This window comes from Ailuropoda melanoleuca, chromosome 14 (assembly GCF_002007445.2).
Source record: "Ailuropoda melanoleuca isolate Jingjing chromosome 14, ASM200744v2, whole genome shotgun sequence".
Taxonomy (NCBI): Eukaryota; Metazoa; Chordata; class Mammalia; order Carnivora; family Ursidae; genus Ailuropoda; species Ailuropoda melanoleuca.
The window spans coordinates 18,546,206-18,562,001 of record NC_048231.1 but is presented as its reverse complement, the minus strand read 5'-3'; the positions used below and the strand labels follow the sequence as shown (position 1 = coordinate 18,562,001).

At 43.7% G+C, this 15,796-nt stretch overlaps 1 protein-coding gene across 1 annotated transcript in view; it reads right to left on the bottom strand.

The window, feature by feature from the left end:
• NRXN3 (neurexin 3) overlaps positions 1-15,796 on the bottom strand; it is a 1,691,473-nt gene that overhangs the window by 1,409,478 nt on the left and 266,199 nt on the right. The window contains exon 6 of the mRNA XM_034643175.1: positions 11,106-11,135. Coding sequence (XP_034499066.1) covers positions 11,106-11,135 — 30 coding nt within the window. The remainder of the gene's footprint in view (positions 1-11,105; positions 11,136-15,796) is intronic.

The window sequence follows — 15,796 nt, the reverse complement described above, 5'->3', positions numbered from 1 at the left end:
TTAACCAACTGCGCCAGCCAGGTGCCCCACCATTTAGTAATTCTTACCAGCAACAAGGCACAACTGATCATAGTAACACACTAAATTCAGTTTAAGAAAATGGGTTGAACATAAAAACTAGGAAGATCAGTAGGAGAAGAAAGGGATAAAGAAAGGGGGGGTAATCAGAAGGGGGAATGAAGCATGAGAGACTATGGACTCTGAGAAACAAACCGAGGGCTTCAGAGGGGAGGGGGGTGGGGGATTGGGACAGACCGGTGATGGGTAGTAAGGAGGGCACGTATTGCATGGTGCACTGGGTGTTATACTCAACTAATGAATCATCGAACTTTACATCAAAAACCAGGGATGTACTGTATGGTGACTAACATAATATAATAAAAAAAATTATTATAATAAAAAAAAAGAAAATGGGTTGAGAGATTTTCCTATCTCTGTTGTTTAATACCCATGTCATTTGGTTTCGAGAGAATTATAATACCAACACATCTACACCCAACAGTATTTGGGGTTCGAGATCTAGTTTCGGGTAAGTATCAAGCGAAAGAACTGACGCTCATTTCACTAATGGATCCGCAGGCATTTGCAAGACACAGTCATTAGCTTATCTTTAAGTAAATATTTTGATTGTCAGACAGCTCGTTGCAGACAAGGTTCTTTTCCAAACACTCCTGATGCGTCCAAGCCCACTTGCACACTTACTTAATAATCTGTGTCTGTGCTAAAATACGAAATCATCCTAAGAAAGTCGAAGCACAGAAGAAGTATGCTCTGCAGGCTCTTCATTTAAAAGGGCTCCGGAATAAGCGGACCCCGGCCTCTTCCATCACTGCACTACATTACCATAAAGCTTAGGAAGTGAGCTATTACACACCATCATCCCTCCTAACCGCTATCACAGAAAATCACACACTCACAAAACAGCATTAATTGTCAGAATTAGCAGCCATTTAAAAGGCAGCTGTTCTTTCACTCTTAAATAGGCTCCAAATTTGAGATCCTCTCCTTGTATGGGCTCCCTGGGCTACTGCTCTCACACACACGCACGCACACACAATGGAACCTTAGCCAAGCACGTTTGAAAAATTTTTTTTCTACATTCAAAGAATACAAGAAAGTATTATTCATTAAGCAACATTTTCCACCCCAGTACTTGCCATCATTGTTACCATCAGCTGACAAGCTTTCAACCTGCACGAAAGCACTTGCAACAGCTCTAGGTGAAAGGGCTCTGATTTTTGTGGCGCCGGGAGAAAAAGAGCAATATCTCTTTAAGAGTCAACAGTAAATTAACTTGCCCAAAAGAGTGAAATAATTAGCAGTTAGTAGCTTATTAAAAGGATGGCAAAGGCCAAGCTGCCATCTGGGATCTCCAGTTTCTTGTGATTGTTATTATGTCAAGACGCGCAAGCTACATTAGCTTTCATGTCACCGCGCCTGCCCTTACTTCACATGTAAATTTTAATGAAAGATGCGGCACTTTTAAAAATCAGACGTCCATCGAAAAGTGTTATTAGTCTGGCTTTTTACAAAGCATATGGTCTTTTCTACCTCTGCTGTTCCATTAGCCACTAATGCCTCAGGAAAAAAAAAAAAAAAGAAAAGAAAAGCCCAATGATATCAATTAGATGTTCTCTTTGTGCAGAAGGAAATCCGAGTACCATCAAAGACAGAGCAAAGCTACACCTCACCGAAGGACAACATTTGTGACTCTGTTGACACAGTGAAAACCACAGTGCCCCCCTTTCTCACAAGGCTACCCGGTTCTTAACGAAAATGAAAGCTCTCTGGAGGCCGCCTGCTGATTACTACATGGATATGCACAGCATTGGAATGGAGAAGACGTATGTTAAAAATAAGTGACAGAAAGTAGCAGGACAGACCTTATGGGGGGATGGGTACTCTATCTCGATCCTAATGGTACTGACATGGGTGTATTTGGTTAAATATTTAAGCTGTACCCTGGAGTGTGGATTTTACGTACTCTATGCTGTGTGTGCTCTCTCTCAATGAGGACGTGAAGGATTAAATGAAAAATTCCTGCTTGCTCACACGCAAAGAATATTCTCTTCTCTGCATCCGTGAATTTAAAGGGTAATTTTAAAACTCCAGATGTATTACTACATTGAACACTGAATTTATTTAAGACTTTAGGAAGAGAGGTCACTGTTACATCTGAAAACCATCTTCGAACTGCTATGGACTGTCACCAAGGTGTCGGAGGCCGGGCCCATATCTGCGCGGCCAGCCCTGTGTACTCAACACCGGGCACCTGGCCCAGCACATCGCTGGCTCTCTGTCAGTATTTGCTGAATGGTGAATAAACATTGCTTTTCTCATGCTACAGCAGACACTATGCTAAATTCAGATGCGCGGCCCCCTGGACTGTATTCTCTTCAGTATACTACAAATGAAAGCCACATGTGAGAAAATATTCAACCATTATAAACCTGTTAATATGTATTTGGAGAAATTGTGCCTACACCCAGATACACTACACGTCCTGCACACCTGAGAAATAGACCATGACATACGTATACAAGCCCAAGCACACAGGCAACACGTTTGCTTGTTCTCTTATTAAATATTTTTCCATCACGCTACCCTTGTGAATTCTCTTTGTAAACGAGATGTGTCATAAGCATATTACAATTTATTTTGAAGCTCCTTGACCTGTAGGTGCTATCAAAGTTAAGTTTACACGTGTCTGCCTAGAGATCTACAGGATCAATCAACTTGGTTTGATAAAAGTCTATACAAGGAGAGCACTGTTCACTTTCAAGGAGAAAGTGTTTTATGATATATATACACAGATATAAAATCTGTACATAATCGATCAATCCAAATTGATAATTGAGGAGGAAGTAAGCATGTTGCTTAGAAATCTGAGAAATATTTCCCTTTATGTGCCGTCGATTCGAATTGAAACATCCATTGATCCATCATACATTTTACGAATAAATCTGCTCACATTAAGGTTTAAAAAGAAAAAAAAAAACTCCAAGAAACAACTGTTCTAAAAAAAGTCTCCACTGTCCAATGAAAATTTCTAAACAAGGAAATTTAAAAAAACACTTCATATTTTTAAAGCACCATTTCAAAGACATTGATGTCAAAAACAGAGAGTTGCTAAAATCAGGCAATTTTACTTCTACATTGAAAATAAATCTATTTTCCCCCCCCACAGACTTTCAAAACATTAGAAGGAAAAAAAAACATGGAAAATAGGCTTCTTTAAAAAACGAAGTGATTTTATTCATTGTCAAGAGGACAAATCAGTGGTGGATGAGAAACAGATGAGGCAAGAGATGGAAATGTAATATTGCCCCTATTTTATTATAATTAGATATTTATAGAGCACAGATGAGTTTATTTTCATAATTAGTAGTTGGCATTGCATTTACTAATTTGCATAAACACTTGGCTATCAACACGGTAACTTCTTTGCAGGGCTCTCTGGTCCTAGCAGGGACAAGAGAGGCCTCAACTCCTCAAATCAGCTTTCTTAATGTTATTACCAGCAAAATACAATCTACATGAAATCACATTTGAGTTCATGTAGCTTGATTATCTCCTTCCAGTTTGGCCAATATTGATTAGTTCAGTACTGGAAGGCGAATGATCAAATCTACACGGGGAAAAGGACGTGTAAATAAATTGGAAGAGGTCTTTAGGTTCTGAAGGATTAAAGGAGATCTTAGGGTCACCACTATCTAGTCCAGTAGTACAGGGTTCTGTAAAGCAAAAGGAAAAAGAAATTAAGTGCCCCCAGCTGCCCTTATGACTTAAAAAATCATGCCTGTTCTTGGCCATGGTTGCAGTCTGTTACCTCGTTTCCTGGTCATTCTCGGCATTCGCCATTCCCTCCCTAAGCATGCCTACCCTACTTTACGAAACCAGTTTCACCCAACATATGGATTGGGCTCCCTGGCAATAGTGCGGAGGGTAAGAAAGATTCCCATGCCCTGACCACCACTACGGGCAAAGAGAAATTTAATCAAGCATGCTGCCAATGACTACTTCCCACTATTGACATTCAGCAAGAAATCTTGGAGGAATACCTTACTCCTTTTTCCTCAAGCCAAAGATCAAAAACTTGTAGCTTGTGGCCTACGTTGTGTTCATACATACATACATACATACATAAAGCGAAAGATGCCATGAACTGACAATTTTATCAAATCCACTTCTGGCTTTTCTTGAGAATCTGGTGACACTGGGCAGGCATTCTTCAAGGCGGCAATCAGCTGGAGCAGAGTCTGCGGCCCTTGACAGGATGTGTGCTCCCCAGTTTGCCATGGTCCCCACGGCTCTCTACTGTGATCTTACACCAGAATTTTCCTTAACACAAGATCCGCTCCTTGATGATACCTGCCAGGCCCCTGTTGACTTGTGAGTCTGCAACACTTACCCCAAGTTCAGTTTCAAGAAGTATTTGGTGACCTAACCCAGAATGGGCAATCCCTAAGTCAATAAGAAAAGGAGGACAGAAGCTAAAATGCACTCAACACTTAAGCGAAGACTGTCAAAATCAGGCCAAAAAAGCTGACCAAGGCAGGTTGCTGAGTACATCCTCTGGTCAGCCACTTCCAGGCAGTCACATTTGCTTTCGGCCCAGCGCAGCCCAAAGGCCTCTTGAACATGGTGATTATCATTATAGCCTATACACAGACGCATACAACCTGCTCAGTCTTCTAGATTTCACTTCGTGATTCTTTCCACTGCTTTGCTGCTCAGCTTTAAAGAATGACAAGATCTGAGGCTTTCTTTTCTCTGACAATCTCCTAAGAATAAATCCAAAGACCTTTCCTGCTTTTATTCTGATATGATCTGTGACCATTTCCCTCTGTCACTTGCACACACAGGGCCAAGAGAAGGCCTGGGTGAGGAGGGAACTGGAACCAGAATGCTTGGCCTCACTCCATGATCCACTGGGGCATCTTTGCTAAGTAGGTTGGGGGGTAGGGAGGCCAGTGACAAGGGGCACAGGTTGGTGTACAACTCTGGAGCAAATACTGAGCTAAGCGCAGTGTGGGTGACAGAAATGGCCAAGACACAGCCTCTGTCCTTTAGGGAGGGGCTTCCTGAAACACATGAGTAAATCTGATTCAAGGCGGTTTGGCACAGGTACTCTATAACAGAAGCACAAAGTCTGGCACACCTAGGAGGCTTGGCTTTAAAAGATGATAAGGAGAGGAAGGGTGTTCCAAGGACATTCAAGAAAGAGGACAGAGCTCCAGCCAAAGGCCAAAGGCAGGAAACCATAAGATGAATTCAGGCAGAGTGAGTTGTTGACTTCAGGAGACAGGAGGCTGGTAGGGGTGATAGTGTGAAGTGGAAAATATTGTCGAAAATAAAGCTGGGGAGGCACATTGACAATTACACAATGAGAATCCTTCAAAGGCTTTTAAACAGTTGAGCTACGTGAACCGATTTCATTTTAATTTTGCTTTATTTTCACTTTTAGGAAGATGACTGACAGCAGGATAAGAAGGATTAGAGATTTTGAGTCCCTTCCACATGCAGCCTACCATGCTAGACACATCTGGACATTAACAAATGAATATGTTTGTCTTGCCCGAACTTGCCCATCTTGTACAGAGATGTGGCCCCATTCCCAAATAACTCCAATATAAAATATTAGAGAGATACATGAAGGGTGAGCTCATCTCTGAATGCAGCACTAAAGGACAGCATCAACTAGGAAATGAAATCTATGTGTGATTTCAATGAGCAGAACAACAGGGAGCAGGAGCAGTTACAGGAGAGAGAAACAGAACAAGTAAAGCTGGAGACAAGGAAAGGTCCAGGAAGGTTATCTGGTATCCTACTTGGCAGCGATTTTGCACACCTAAGATTAATAGGAGAGAAGGTTAAAGGTACACAAGGCCATATTAGGGATGACTTTCAAAGTGAGATACTAATCCTGCACTCCGTGTGGGGGACAGCAGAGCTTAAGCAGTTCTCAGTTACTGGACAGCCTGGAAGAGTATAGAGGCAGGAGGACTAATTAGGCTAATCTAATAAGGGCCACGTGGGAACTGAACTAGGGTGGTACCAGGAGAGACACAGGAGACATTCCAGAGGAGAATCTCAGTAAGCTCTCTCAACTGATCACCCAGGACATAGAAGAGTTCAGGAAGGATAGAAAGGGATTCCTGGTTTCCAAGTGTGGGTGATGAGGAGGGCAGGAGCACCGTGAGAGAGAACAGGGATGCCACAAAGGGAAGCTGACATGAAGGCTGACTTCAGACATCCTGAGGTCGCAGTAGTGGGATATTTATATGGACATGTGTTACAGAGAATGCAAAGTGACAGGCTGGAACTCGAGAGAGGTCTGTGCCAGGGAAGTAATCGGGAGGCACATCCATGGAAGTTATCTTCGGATCCAAGACAGGCAGTATGAGCAGAGGTTAGGGGCCCAGATTCTGGGTTTCATTTCCACTTAGTAGCCAACTGACACAAGCAACTTCGCTCTCTGTGCCTTGTTCTACTTACGCATAAAGCCCCAGTAACACCATCCCGACCTCATATAGCAGGTGTGTGGATTAAGTGCAATAAGGCATATAAAGCACAGGGTACAGCTGCTGGTACACAGGACACGCTCAGAGATAGCAGCAGTAGCCAGAGAAAGAAAAGAAGGTACCCATGTGCAAAAGCTAGAAAGATCTGTCTTGCAGGACAGTTTAGGGGATTATGGAAAGGAAAGGGGTGGGAAGGCAGGAAGACAGGAAGACTGCTTCTCATGTACTCTCACAGAAACCAGTGAGAGGAGGGGCAGAGGACACAATGCCACAGGCTTCAGAAGGGTTGAGTCCTGGGCAAGGATTGGTGGCTTTGCCTCTGAGGAAATCACTGGCAGCCTCTGGTTAAATGAAGGAGAGAAGCGGAAGGGACATTCATAGATGTATGCTTCCACTCCTCCTTCCTCTTCCTCTTCTCCCTTTCCCACCTCCTTTCAAAAGGCTCCAAGCTCATAACGGGGTAAGGGTTCCCCGAGACAAATTTCTGAGAACGGGCCCGCCTGCAATTAGCGTAAAAAGAATAGGCAATCAGCCGACTCCAAAGTGGAAAGGACCAAACTGCTTCCAAGGTAACCACACATAACTTTAAAAATCCAGGAAAGCATAAAACTCAAAAGGAGAGATGACCCGTTCGCAGACCCGAGTCAAATCAGCATTTGCAGTAACCTGTCAGCCCCTTCCTTCTTCGACATCCTCATGCCAGAATTTGCATTTCCTACTCCTGTGATTTGCCAGTCTTTGCAGCGAGCAGCAGCACACAGCTCCACCGAGAAAGCCCTGGACGGTGAGGAGGGCGGTGAGGAGCACCGGATGCAGACACATATTTATAATTTATCAGTGAACCCCTCCCTTCACTGCTGCACAGCTAATCCCCCTTGAGCTGGGGAGCCAGGCTCTTGCGCTCAGGTCTCTGACAGCTTTGATTGTAACGGAGGAGTGAGCTGTGCTCTCCCCAAAGGTGTGAAGCTGAAAGCCCCTTCAGAGCACAGGAGCAAGGCCACCCTCTCAGCATCTCTCCTTTTCCCTGCCTACCTGGCAAAAGGTTGACTTCGGAAGTGAAAATCCAGTGTTACCTCTCTCCATGTTCTCCTTCCGATGGAATGCCTTGTCATTCCCGTGTCCTCCCACAGCCCTGGTCGCACACTTCTTAGCCCATCGCCCCCAGTCAGAACATTTCTACTCCCTCATCAAATGCAGGAAACACAGAAGATAAAACAGCAATACATACGTATCCCCCAAATTTCACATTAAATTTCAAGCAATTCACCGATCCTCTCCCCTTTCTTATCATCCTTCCCTCACAGATGTCGGCCCCGGTTCCAGGCGTACTCGAGGAATAGAAACAACAGTACACCATTTCACATCTCCCCTGTCCCTTCAATACACTGGCTGGGAGAGGATCTCAGACTATCCCACAGTGAAGTAAAATAGTTCTGTATAACTACTTTCAGAGTCCCCTGTTCCTGCTAGAAATAGCACGCCATAATGGATAAGTCTCACCCTGGATTCAGGGGGAGGCAGGCCAACTCGGAATGATCCCCAACCACCGAACACGAAGTGCACTGAAGGGAAACGAGAGCACTGGCTTTTTATTTATTTATTTTTTTAGTTGTTGTTAAAAGCACTCAGTTAGAATCTGGACTGTATTCATCAGAATCGACAATTCCCCTTGGAGACATGAATATTTCAGAAGGCAGATTGAGAGTTATAATGAGAAAAATAAAATCATCTCTACCTTTACTTCTACCTACGGAAATGAAGTGGAAGGTCCAATTAAGCAGAGGAAGCATGGTGTCCACCATGGAGGCGGTGAGAGAGAGAGAGAGGGAGGGAACATCACAAAAACGCACAACAGTAAAGGCAACGGCACTACAATACCTTGAGAAAGCAGCACAAGACAAATGCACAATGTGAAGCGTAAACAAGCTGAAACTGCCCTCACCAGCTTCCTGTTTAAGGTTTCCCCGTTCGTTTCTTCCCCGGCCCATCCTTAGAAACCCGAGCAAGTCTGCATGCAAAAGCACTGCACAGCCCCATGTATGTGAAACTGCGCGCACTTCACCAATGTAAACTTGGTTTGTGAAAGTCTCAAAGAAGCCAAGTTCTCCGGCATTTTCCCAACGTTAACACGAGTCATGGCAACCAAGAGTGTCACATGCATGTACAACACAGGAAGTATTCCTGGACATACGTTCAGGCATCAGAAACCAATGCTGGAGGTTCAGCGGGAACCAGACAGAAAGCTTTCTTTCGTGGTAAAGGAATGGGGGAAGAAGAGCAGTAGAGTTGGGAAGCAGAGTTGGCTTCTTGGGCAATCATCACAGGGCAAGAACAGAGAAGGGAGTGGGCTGTGGGGGGAAAATATGAAAGGAGGGGGATGCAGTCAAAGGAGCTTCTTAAAAACAGATTAAACTGCAAGTTGCAACTTAAAAACTTAGAGGCACTGACCACCCAGAAGAATTCTGCATCCTTTCTTGAAAGTCTCTCTCACGAGGAATTCTCGGTATCTGTGTCTGTCATTCTTTCATTGCTTAAAGACTCTGTTTCTAGAAAGCACTTGACTTAGCGCAGTGCATGCATACATGGGTGTGTGTGAATTCCCTACTCAGGTACACATCAATGCTGGGGGCCCAAGAGAAGCTGAGGAGGAGGTGGGAGAGCGGGGGAAGGTAAATAATACAGATTCTCCACATGTTGTTCATACCGATGTTGGGACAGACCCTGCAAAATACCTGAGCTATACCTCTGAAGGGTCCAAAATATCCAAATCAAGATTAAAGAATTCCCACCAGCCTTGCCCATCTGCCTAGTCTCTATCCTATCATGGAAGCCACGTGATGCCCTCATGCCCCCAAGCCACTGCAGAAGCTAGGAGGACCCCTAAAGGACAAAGGGAGCACAAGGTGAAAAAGAATAGAAGGGCATCTGTCATCAAGATTCCAAGGGTCTGCTTTTTCTGGTGGAAATTGCTATCAAAGTCAGGCCACCGAATTCCACCAATTCAGAGACGCTGGGTCATCCTGCTCTGCAGAGATGCGCTTAACTTTCTCAAACTCCTGGACACCAGGCTGACATCAAGGGCATCCTCTACTCATGCCTACTTCATAGTTACCTACTATCGTCAGATAACTTCCCTCACCCTCAGACAAGAATAATGAGGCTTCATCCCAGACTTTTCCAGAGCTCCATCTAACACTGGCAAACTCACACTACCTCCTCCCTCCAGCTCTGTTCTTTGACGCTTACGCTATACCAGACTGTATATTCATTGAAAGTCTTGAGTCCACATCGTGGATCTTGGCTCAGGTCTGGAGGATTCAGTTCTACTGGGAAGGTGTGCTTCCTCCTTACACTGTCTTATCAAGTCAGGATACCCTCAATTGCCCACCTCCACAGCTCCCTGGACATCATAAGCAAACTTCTCTCAGCCCTGGATGGTTTCCTTATTGGAGCATACTCCCTTTTATGACAACACCGTGTGATGGGTCCAGTGTAAGGGAACAGGGAAGGGGAGTAGCCCTTCAGGATTGCCCCACCCTCCCCAAAAGATCAAGAATTAACAGAAAACACAGATGGACCCCATCTTGCCCTTTTCTTTGGTCCTCCAAAAGAGGCACCAAAGTCCCATGTGTCTTTTCAAAAGAAACAGACAAGAGAAATTAAAGTACAGTCTTTGGGTGTCAGGGCAAGGCAGGTAGACCAATCTTGCAATCATCCCAAAGCTCGGAAGGAACACAATAGTAGCAATTGAACAGTGAAGGAAAAGACAATTTTAAGTAGGCTCAGTTCTCGAATCCTGATTTAGGCTGATGATGTGGAAAATTTTTATTTAGGAGAAAAAGGCTTCATTCACAGCCCACCCTGTGCTTAGCTGAGCTGAATTTCCTGCACAGCTCATTCCCTGCATATTTGAATATTTTAGGTCGCAGATGCTGAATTTACAGATCTTCATACGCAGTTTTCTTCAGGGTGTATAATGAGTTAGAATCCTGCCACGAAGACATTAGCATGTTCTTTCGGTGGTTTTTGCTTTTATATAAAACTGAAAACAGTCAAACCCCAAGGGCTTCTTTTGACCATGTGGGGCTGAAAGTCATTACAATGGGCAGTGGGATGGAGGGGAAGGAAAAAAAAAAAAGGCAAACCTTTACTCAGAGTGAAATTCTGGGAGCAGCCCAGCTCCTCTCCCCCAACCACAGGGCCCCAGCATGGGGCCTGGGGAGGAGCAGGAGGAAGTTAACCGCTCTGTTGCTCTGAAATTAGCTTCATTCACCCCCATTATTGACGCCGTCATGCCTTGTTTCATGCTTCTCTCTCGGAGGCAGCCCCGCAGGGCCAGTGCCCGCGATGACAAATGGTGGTGCAGAATGGGCAAGCCAAGGGGATGATGGGGACAGGAAACCAAGATGCATCAGAAAAGGTACCCCCACCCCAGGGTGGCCCTGCTGCCAGCCTGGCCCGCAGCAGGAGGGGCAGGCAGCAAATGGCCTGCCAGCAACAATGAGGCTCTGAGCGACCAGCCAGAGGCACAAAGGCAAGCAATTCGGGGCAGCCACAGTGCCGCAAGCAAGAAGCACCTACCTTGTTCACTCATCATGAGGTGGGAGAGGCCTTGAGGAAGGAAAGGAGGGGGGACGGGGGTGAGGAGGGGAAAGGGAAGGAAAAAAGAAAAAAGACAAAGTTAAAATCCCCAACACAATGCAATCGTCTCTTAGTTGTCAAGTGGAAGGAGGAGAGGCAGGGCCTTCACACGTACTCCAGAGCATGCAACCGAGGCTGAGAAGCCGGCCTCCAGTTCAAGGACAGCCTTCTGTTTGCTGGACCGCTCTGGGCCTCCTCATGAGAGCCTTCCTCTCACCACACTGTTCCGTGCGATGCTTAGGATTTGAAATAAATCTATGAAAGATTAGGTCCCTCGGGAAGGAGACTAAAGAGGCCAGGCCCGTTTCCTTCTTTCTTTTAAATGGCTTTTTACAGTAATACATGGTCACTGTAGCAACTTTGGAAAATTCAGAAAAGAAAAAAGAAAAATCTGTTGTAATCCCACCATCGAGGTTCCTGCCCAATTTTATTTTCAAGAAACTGTATTCTCTTCTCCAAAAATGGAATCATGGTGGACATACTAAATGAGTTCCTGCTTGCAAGGGTTGCTCAGTCTGAAAGTACTTCCCTCTCACCTTTGTCTTACCCCAGGGACAGCTGCACCCCTGCCCTCCATTGCTTCCCCACCATCCTCTTGTCTTAGAAGGTCCCTCGGCCTTGATCAGGGAGGCCAAGCGTGGCACTGAATGGGTTAAAGAAGGTACACAAAGTCCCAAAGAACCAACAGCACCAACCTCTGGCTATGTTCTTAAGGAAGTCAAACAAGGCTATTAAGAGCTCATTACTTCAGGGGAAGTGTAAGCTCTGATAAATCTATTAAAAGAAAAGATTTCCAACCAGTAACCAACAGTACCAGTTTGCACTCCCATCGCTTTTATTATTACTGGAGATATTTGACAAACTCCAGATCACCCTAGAGAACCTTTACCCAGAGTGAAATTCAGGGATATACAGGATTAATAAAGGAAAAAAGCTCTGAAGTATAGAAATCCCCAAATGTTTTTGGAGATTACTACAGATTTAGAAAAGTAATCAGAGGAAAATATGGGTCAGGCAACTTTTAAAAAGATCAATGATATATTAAATACATAGATACATGTGCCATAAATGTCATGGAATCTAGTTTTTAAGCAAATTTCATTAAACTATAATCACATTTTAAATGCACATTTCTGGCATTCATTTCTCCAGGCCTCAGATTAATACTCACGGAGGAATGGAATCATGCCAATGTAAGTCGTTCTCATGATTTGTTTAGCTTAAAAAATAAATTTTGGCCTTTTTTTGGGAAAAGATAATAGGGAGAGAGAACAAAGGGCCCTATGTTTGGCTAAGAGAAACCTTGGCAGAAGTCACTATTCCTAAAATGCCTGATATTTCTGGACCGAGCCAGAGCCTTCAGCATCCAGATCAAGAACACTAAAGGGGAGAGTCTGGGGCAGGCAGGTGGGGTACATGGAAAGGTGACAAATTCACAGGAGGGTTGAAGAATTAAGAAATGAGACTAAGAAGATCCTAGGAGATACCTAAGAGTAAAAGAAGGGGTTAAAAATGAAAAGAAAATAATACTGTATATATATTTGCAAGTTGTTAAGAAAGGACAGCTCAAATGTTCTCACCACAAAAAAGAAATGGTGATTATATGACGGAACGGAGGTGGGCAGCTAACGCTTATGGTGGTAATCATTCTGCAGAATTTAGATGTATGAAATCAACATCCCGTACACCTGAAACGTACACAGTGTTATACATCAATTCTATCTACATACAGCTAGGGGGGGGAAGTTTACATTTTTTTTTCAAATTCAAAAATGAAAGGACAAACATTTCACACTTACAATGAAAGATGTTTAACAGCTCACAGAAGAAGTGGAAGAGAAGTGGTGTAGTCTTTTTTTGACTCAAATAGAGATTTCAAAAAATGTACTGACTAAAGAGTAAACAGGACAACTGGTATAATGGGTATGGAAAGCCCTGGAGAAGGTGCTACTGTTGGGCCCCATCTCTGTGCTGCAGCGTTTCCCAAAGCGTACTTCACTGACCACCTACATCAACCACCTGGGGATGCCTATTAACAATGAAGACCCTGGGCCCCAACCGAGGAATCTAATAAATTAGAATCTTGGGGAGGAGTTTGGGGAAAGATCTGAATTTTAAGCAACTTGCCCAAGTGATTCCCATGCTCACTAGAACTTGAGTGCCATATAAATCAAATTTTGGTAAATTAAATTGTCTGATAAATGCACTAAGAGAAATTGGATATTTAATGGAACCCTGCAGTGGATCCTTTTGTAAAAAAGGAATCCTTTTAAAATGCAAATAACCCACCACCTGTGTTTTTTAAATTCAAATATGTACTTATCAGGCTTTATTAAGCTACATATGTAGGTGCCGAACTGCAACTCTGAATGTCCATATTCTTCAATTTATGAAAATCTTAAATAGAAACATTGGGCCAAGAATGCAGGTCTGACATCCTGATGTTAAAACTGGTTTTGCAGGCAATGAAGCAAAACGGACAAGAAACAGGATGGTGGAAAGGAGAGACTGTGCCACCATAATACGGTTTAAGTTTTGCTTTTGGAGAAGGAAATTTTACTCCACTTTCAAGAGCTTTTATATCAGTATTGTCTCTTGTACAAATCTATCCTCAAAGTTTACAGAACTAAGAACTGGAAACAAGAATTCCAGAATGTCCAGGTTTATTCTGAAATAGCTTCTGTCCCTTTCTATCCCCTCCATATGAACAAATCTCAGGCCCTCCCCTCCATATGAACAGAAGAACCAACAATTAACCAATAAGTGATTCAAGCACCTACTACATGCAAAGACTGGATAAAGTAGTGGAGATACAGACAAGTATGGAAGATGGTCACTAACCTCTAGGAGTTTGGAGTCTAAGTGGGAAGATGCTATATGTTAATATTTACATAAACGTGCGTATGAGATATATTAGTGATACCTGCCAGTGAAGTGCAAGGGTTAAGATCAAAGACTTCAGAGCCAGATTTGAATCCTACCTCTGTTACTTTCTAGCTTGTGACCCTAGTAAATGTCCTCAACATCTCTGCACCTTGATTTCCCTATCTGCAAAATTTAGATAACAACAATGCCAAATTCATAGGTTGTTTTGAGGATTAAATAAGTGAATATACATAAAACTGGGCCTGCACCTGGTAAGGGCTTTATAAGGATTATTGTTGTTGTTCTTATTATGCTATAAAAACACATTGATGTGTGAGGCAACAGCCAGCACGATGCCTGACACACAGTTGATGCTCAGTACGTGTATGGTAACTGAATGTGGAATGAAGGAATGGGTCGTTACTATGTATCAAATGATAAATTCAGACAATAAAGACCACAGGACTGTGAGGAGGGCCCTGGATGTACAGGAAAGGTTTTTGGAGGAAAGTGAGATTTGAAATAGATCTTGGAAGATGGTTTAGGATTTAGAAAGATGGAGGACACTCCAGGTAACATCAACAGCTCCCAGGACCACAGAGTATATTTGTAAGGACTTTCCTGTTCAGCTTTCCAGAAGCACCTAAGAGGACACTATCAAGCACATGGTAGGCATGTAATACATGCTATTCAAATAATAACGAACACATATAAACAGTACATATAAGGAAGAAATGAAAAGTGATCTTAAGGATGAGAGTAGGAACCACTGTATGAAGGCCTTGAATTTCAAAGCTAAGGAAAATGGACTTTATCTTACAGCTAGTGGGACACAGTGAGGGTTCATGGGCAGGGGAATGACCCAGGGAAAATGATGTTGAGGAAGATTGCTTTGGCAATGGTGTACACAAGATAGTTGAGAGGGAAAAGAGACAGAGGCAGAAAGATCAGTCATAGGCAGAGGGCCTGGATTAGAATAGTGGTAGTGGGGAGGAAAAGGAAAAAGAGGATTCAAAAGGCTTTGGGTGACCAATGAAATGCTTCAGGGAAGGAGTGGATGGGAGGCTGAGTGAGCACTGTCAGAAATAGGAAGGTTGGGGTGGGGTGGGAGATGAATGGGGGGTGAGGGCAATGATGAGTTCTGTTTTAGCCATGAGGAGTTGAGGAAACAGAAAAATCTCTCAAGCAAAAATGTCTATGTTGCATTTTAAAATGTAGGACTAATGTCTGAGAGAAAGTCAGGACAAATATCAGGGTGTATCATTGCCCCTTCATGGAAGAGAAGGTCTATGCCCAGGTAAGTCAATGAATCCTCCACGAAAAAGGGGCTAGAGCATGGAGTCTTAGTCTGGGAGAGATGGGAGGGGCATTAAGGTATCTTGGAGGTTCTTTTTTGTCCCATCATATTCAACATTGAAATAAAATTTTACATTCAAAAAAGAAAAAGGAACTATATGGCTTTCAAATATAGATACAGAAAATAATGCTCAAAAAATCTTAACTGAGAAGGATATAATTAGTAAGGGAAAAAAAGGAATCTATGCTGGGTGTGTGTTATCTGTGTGGGGTTGATGAGGAAGGGGGAAAATGAAGATTGGCCTTCTTGTCGACCTCAGAAACAGAGGGTCAGCCTCAGCCCTCCAGGCTACACAGCCGGCCCTGGGACTAGCACCTGGCTGGGTTTGGAGTTTGGCATTTATTCCGGCTGTGATGTTCAAGAGAAGACATGGCCTGGAATAGGGCTCAGGGAAGCAAAAGGGACATCT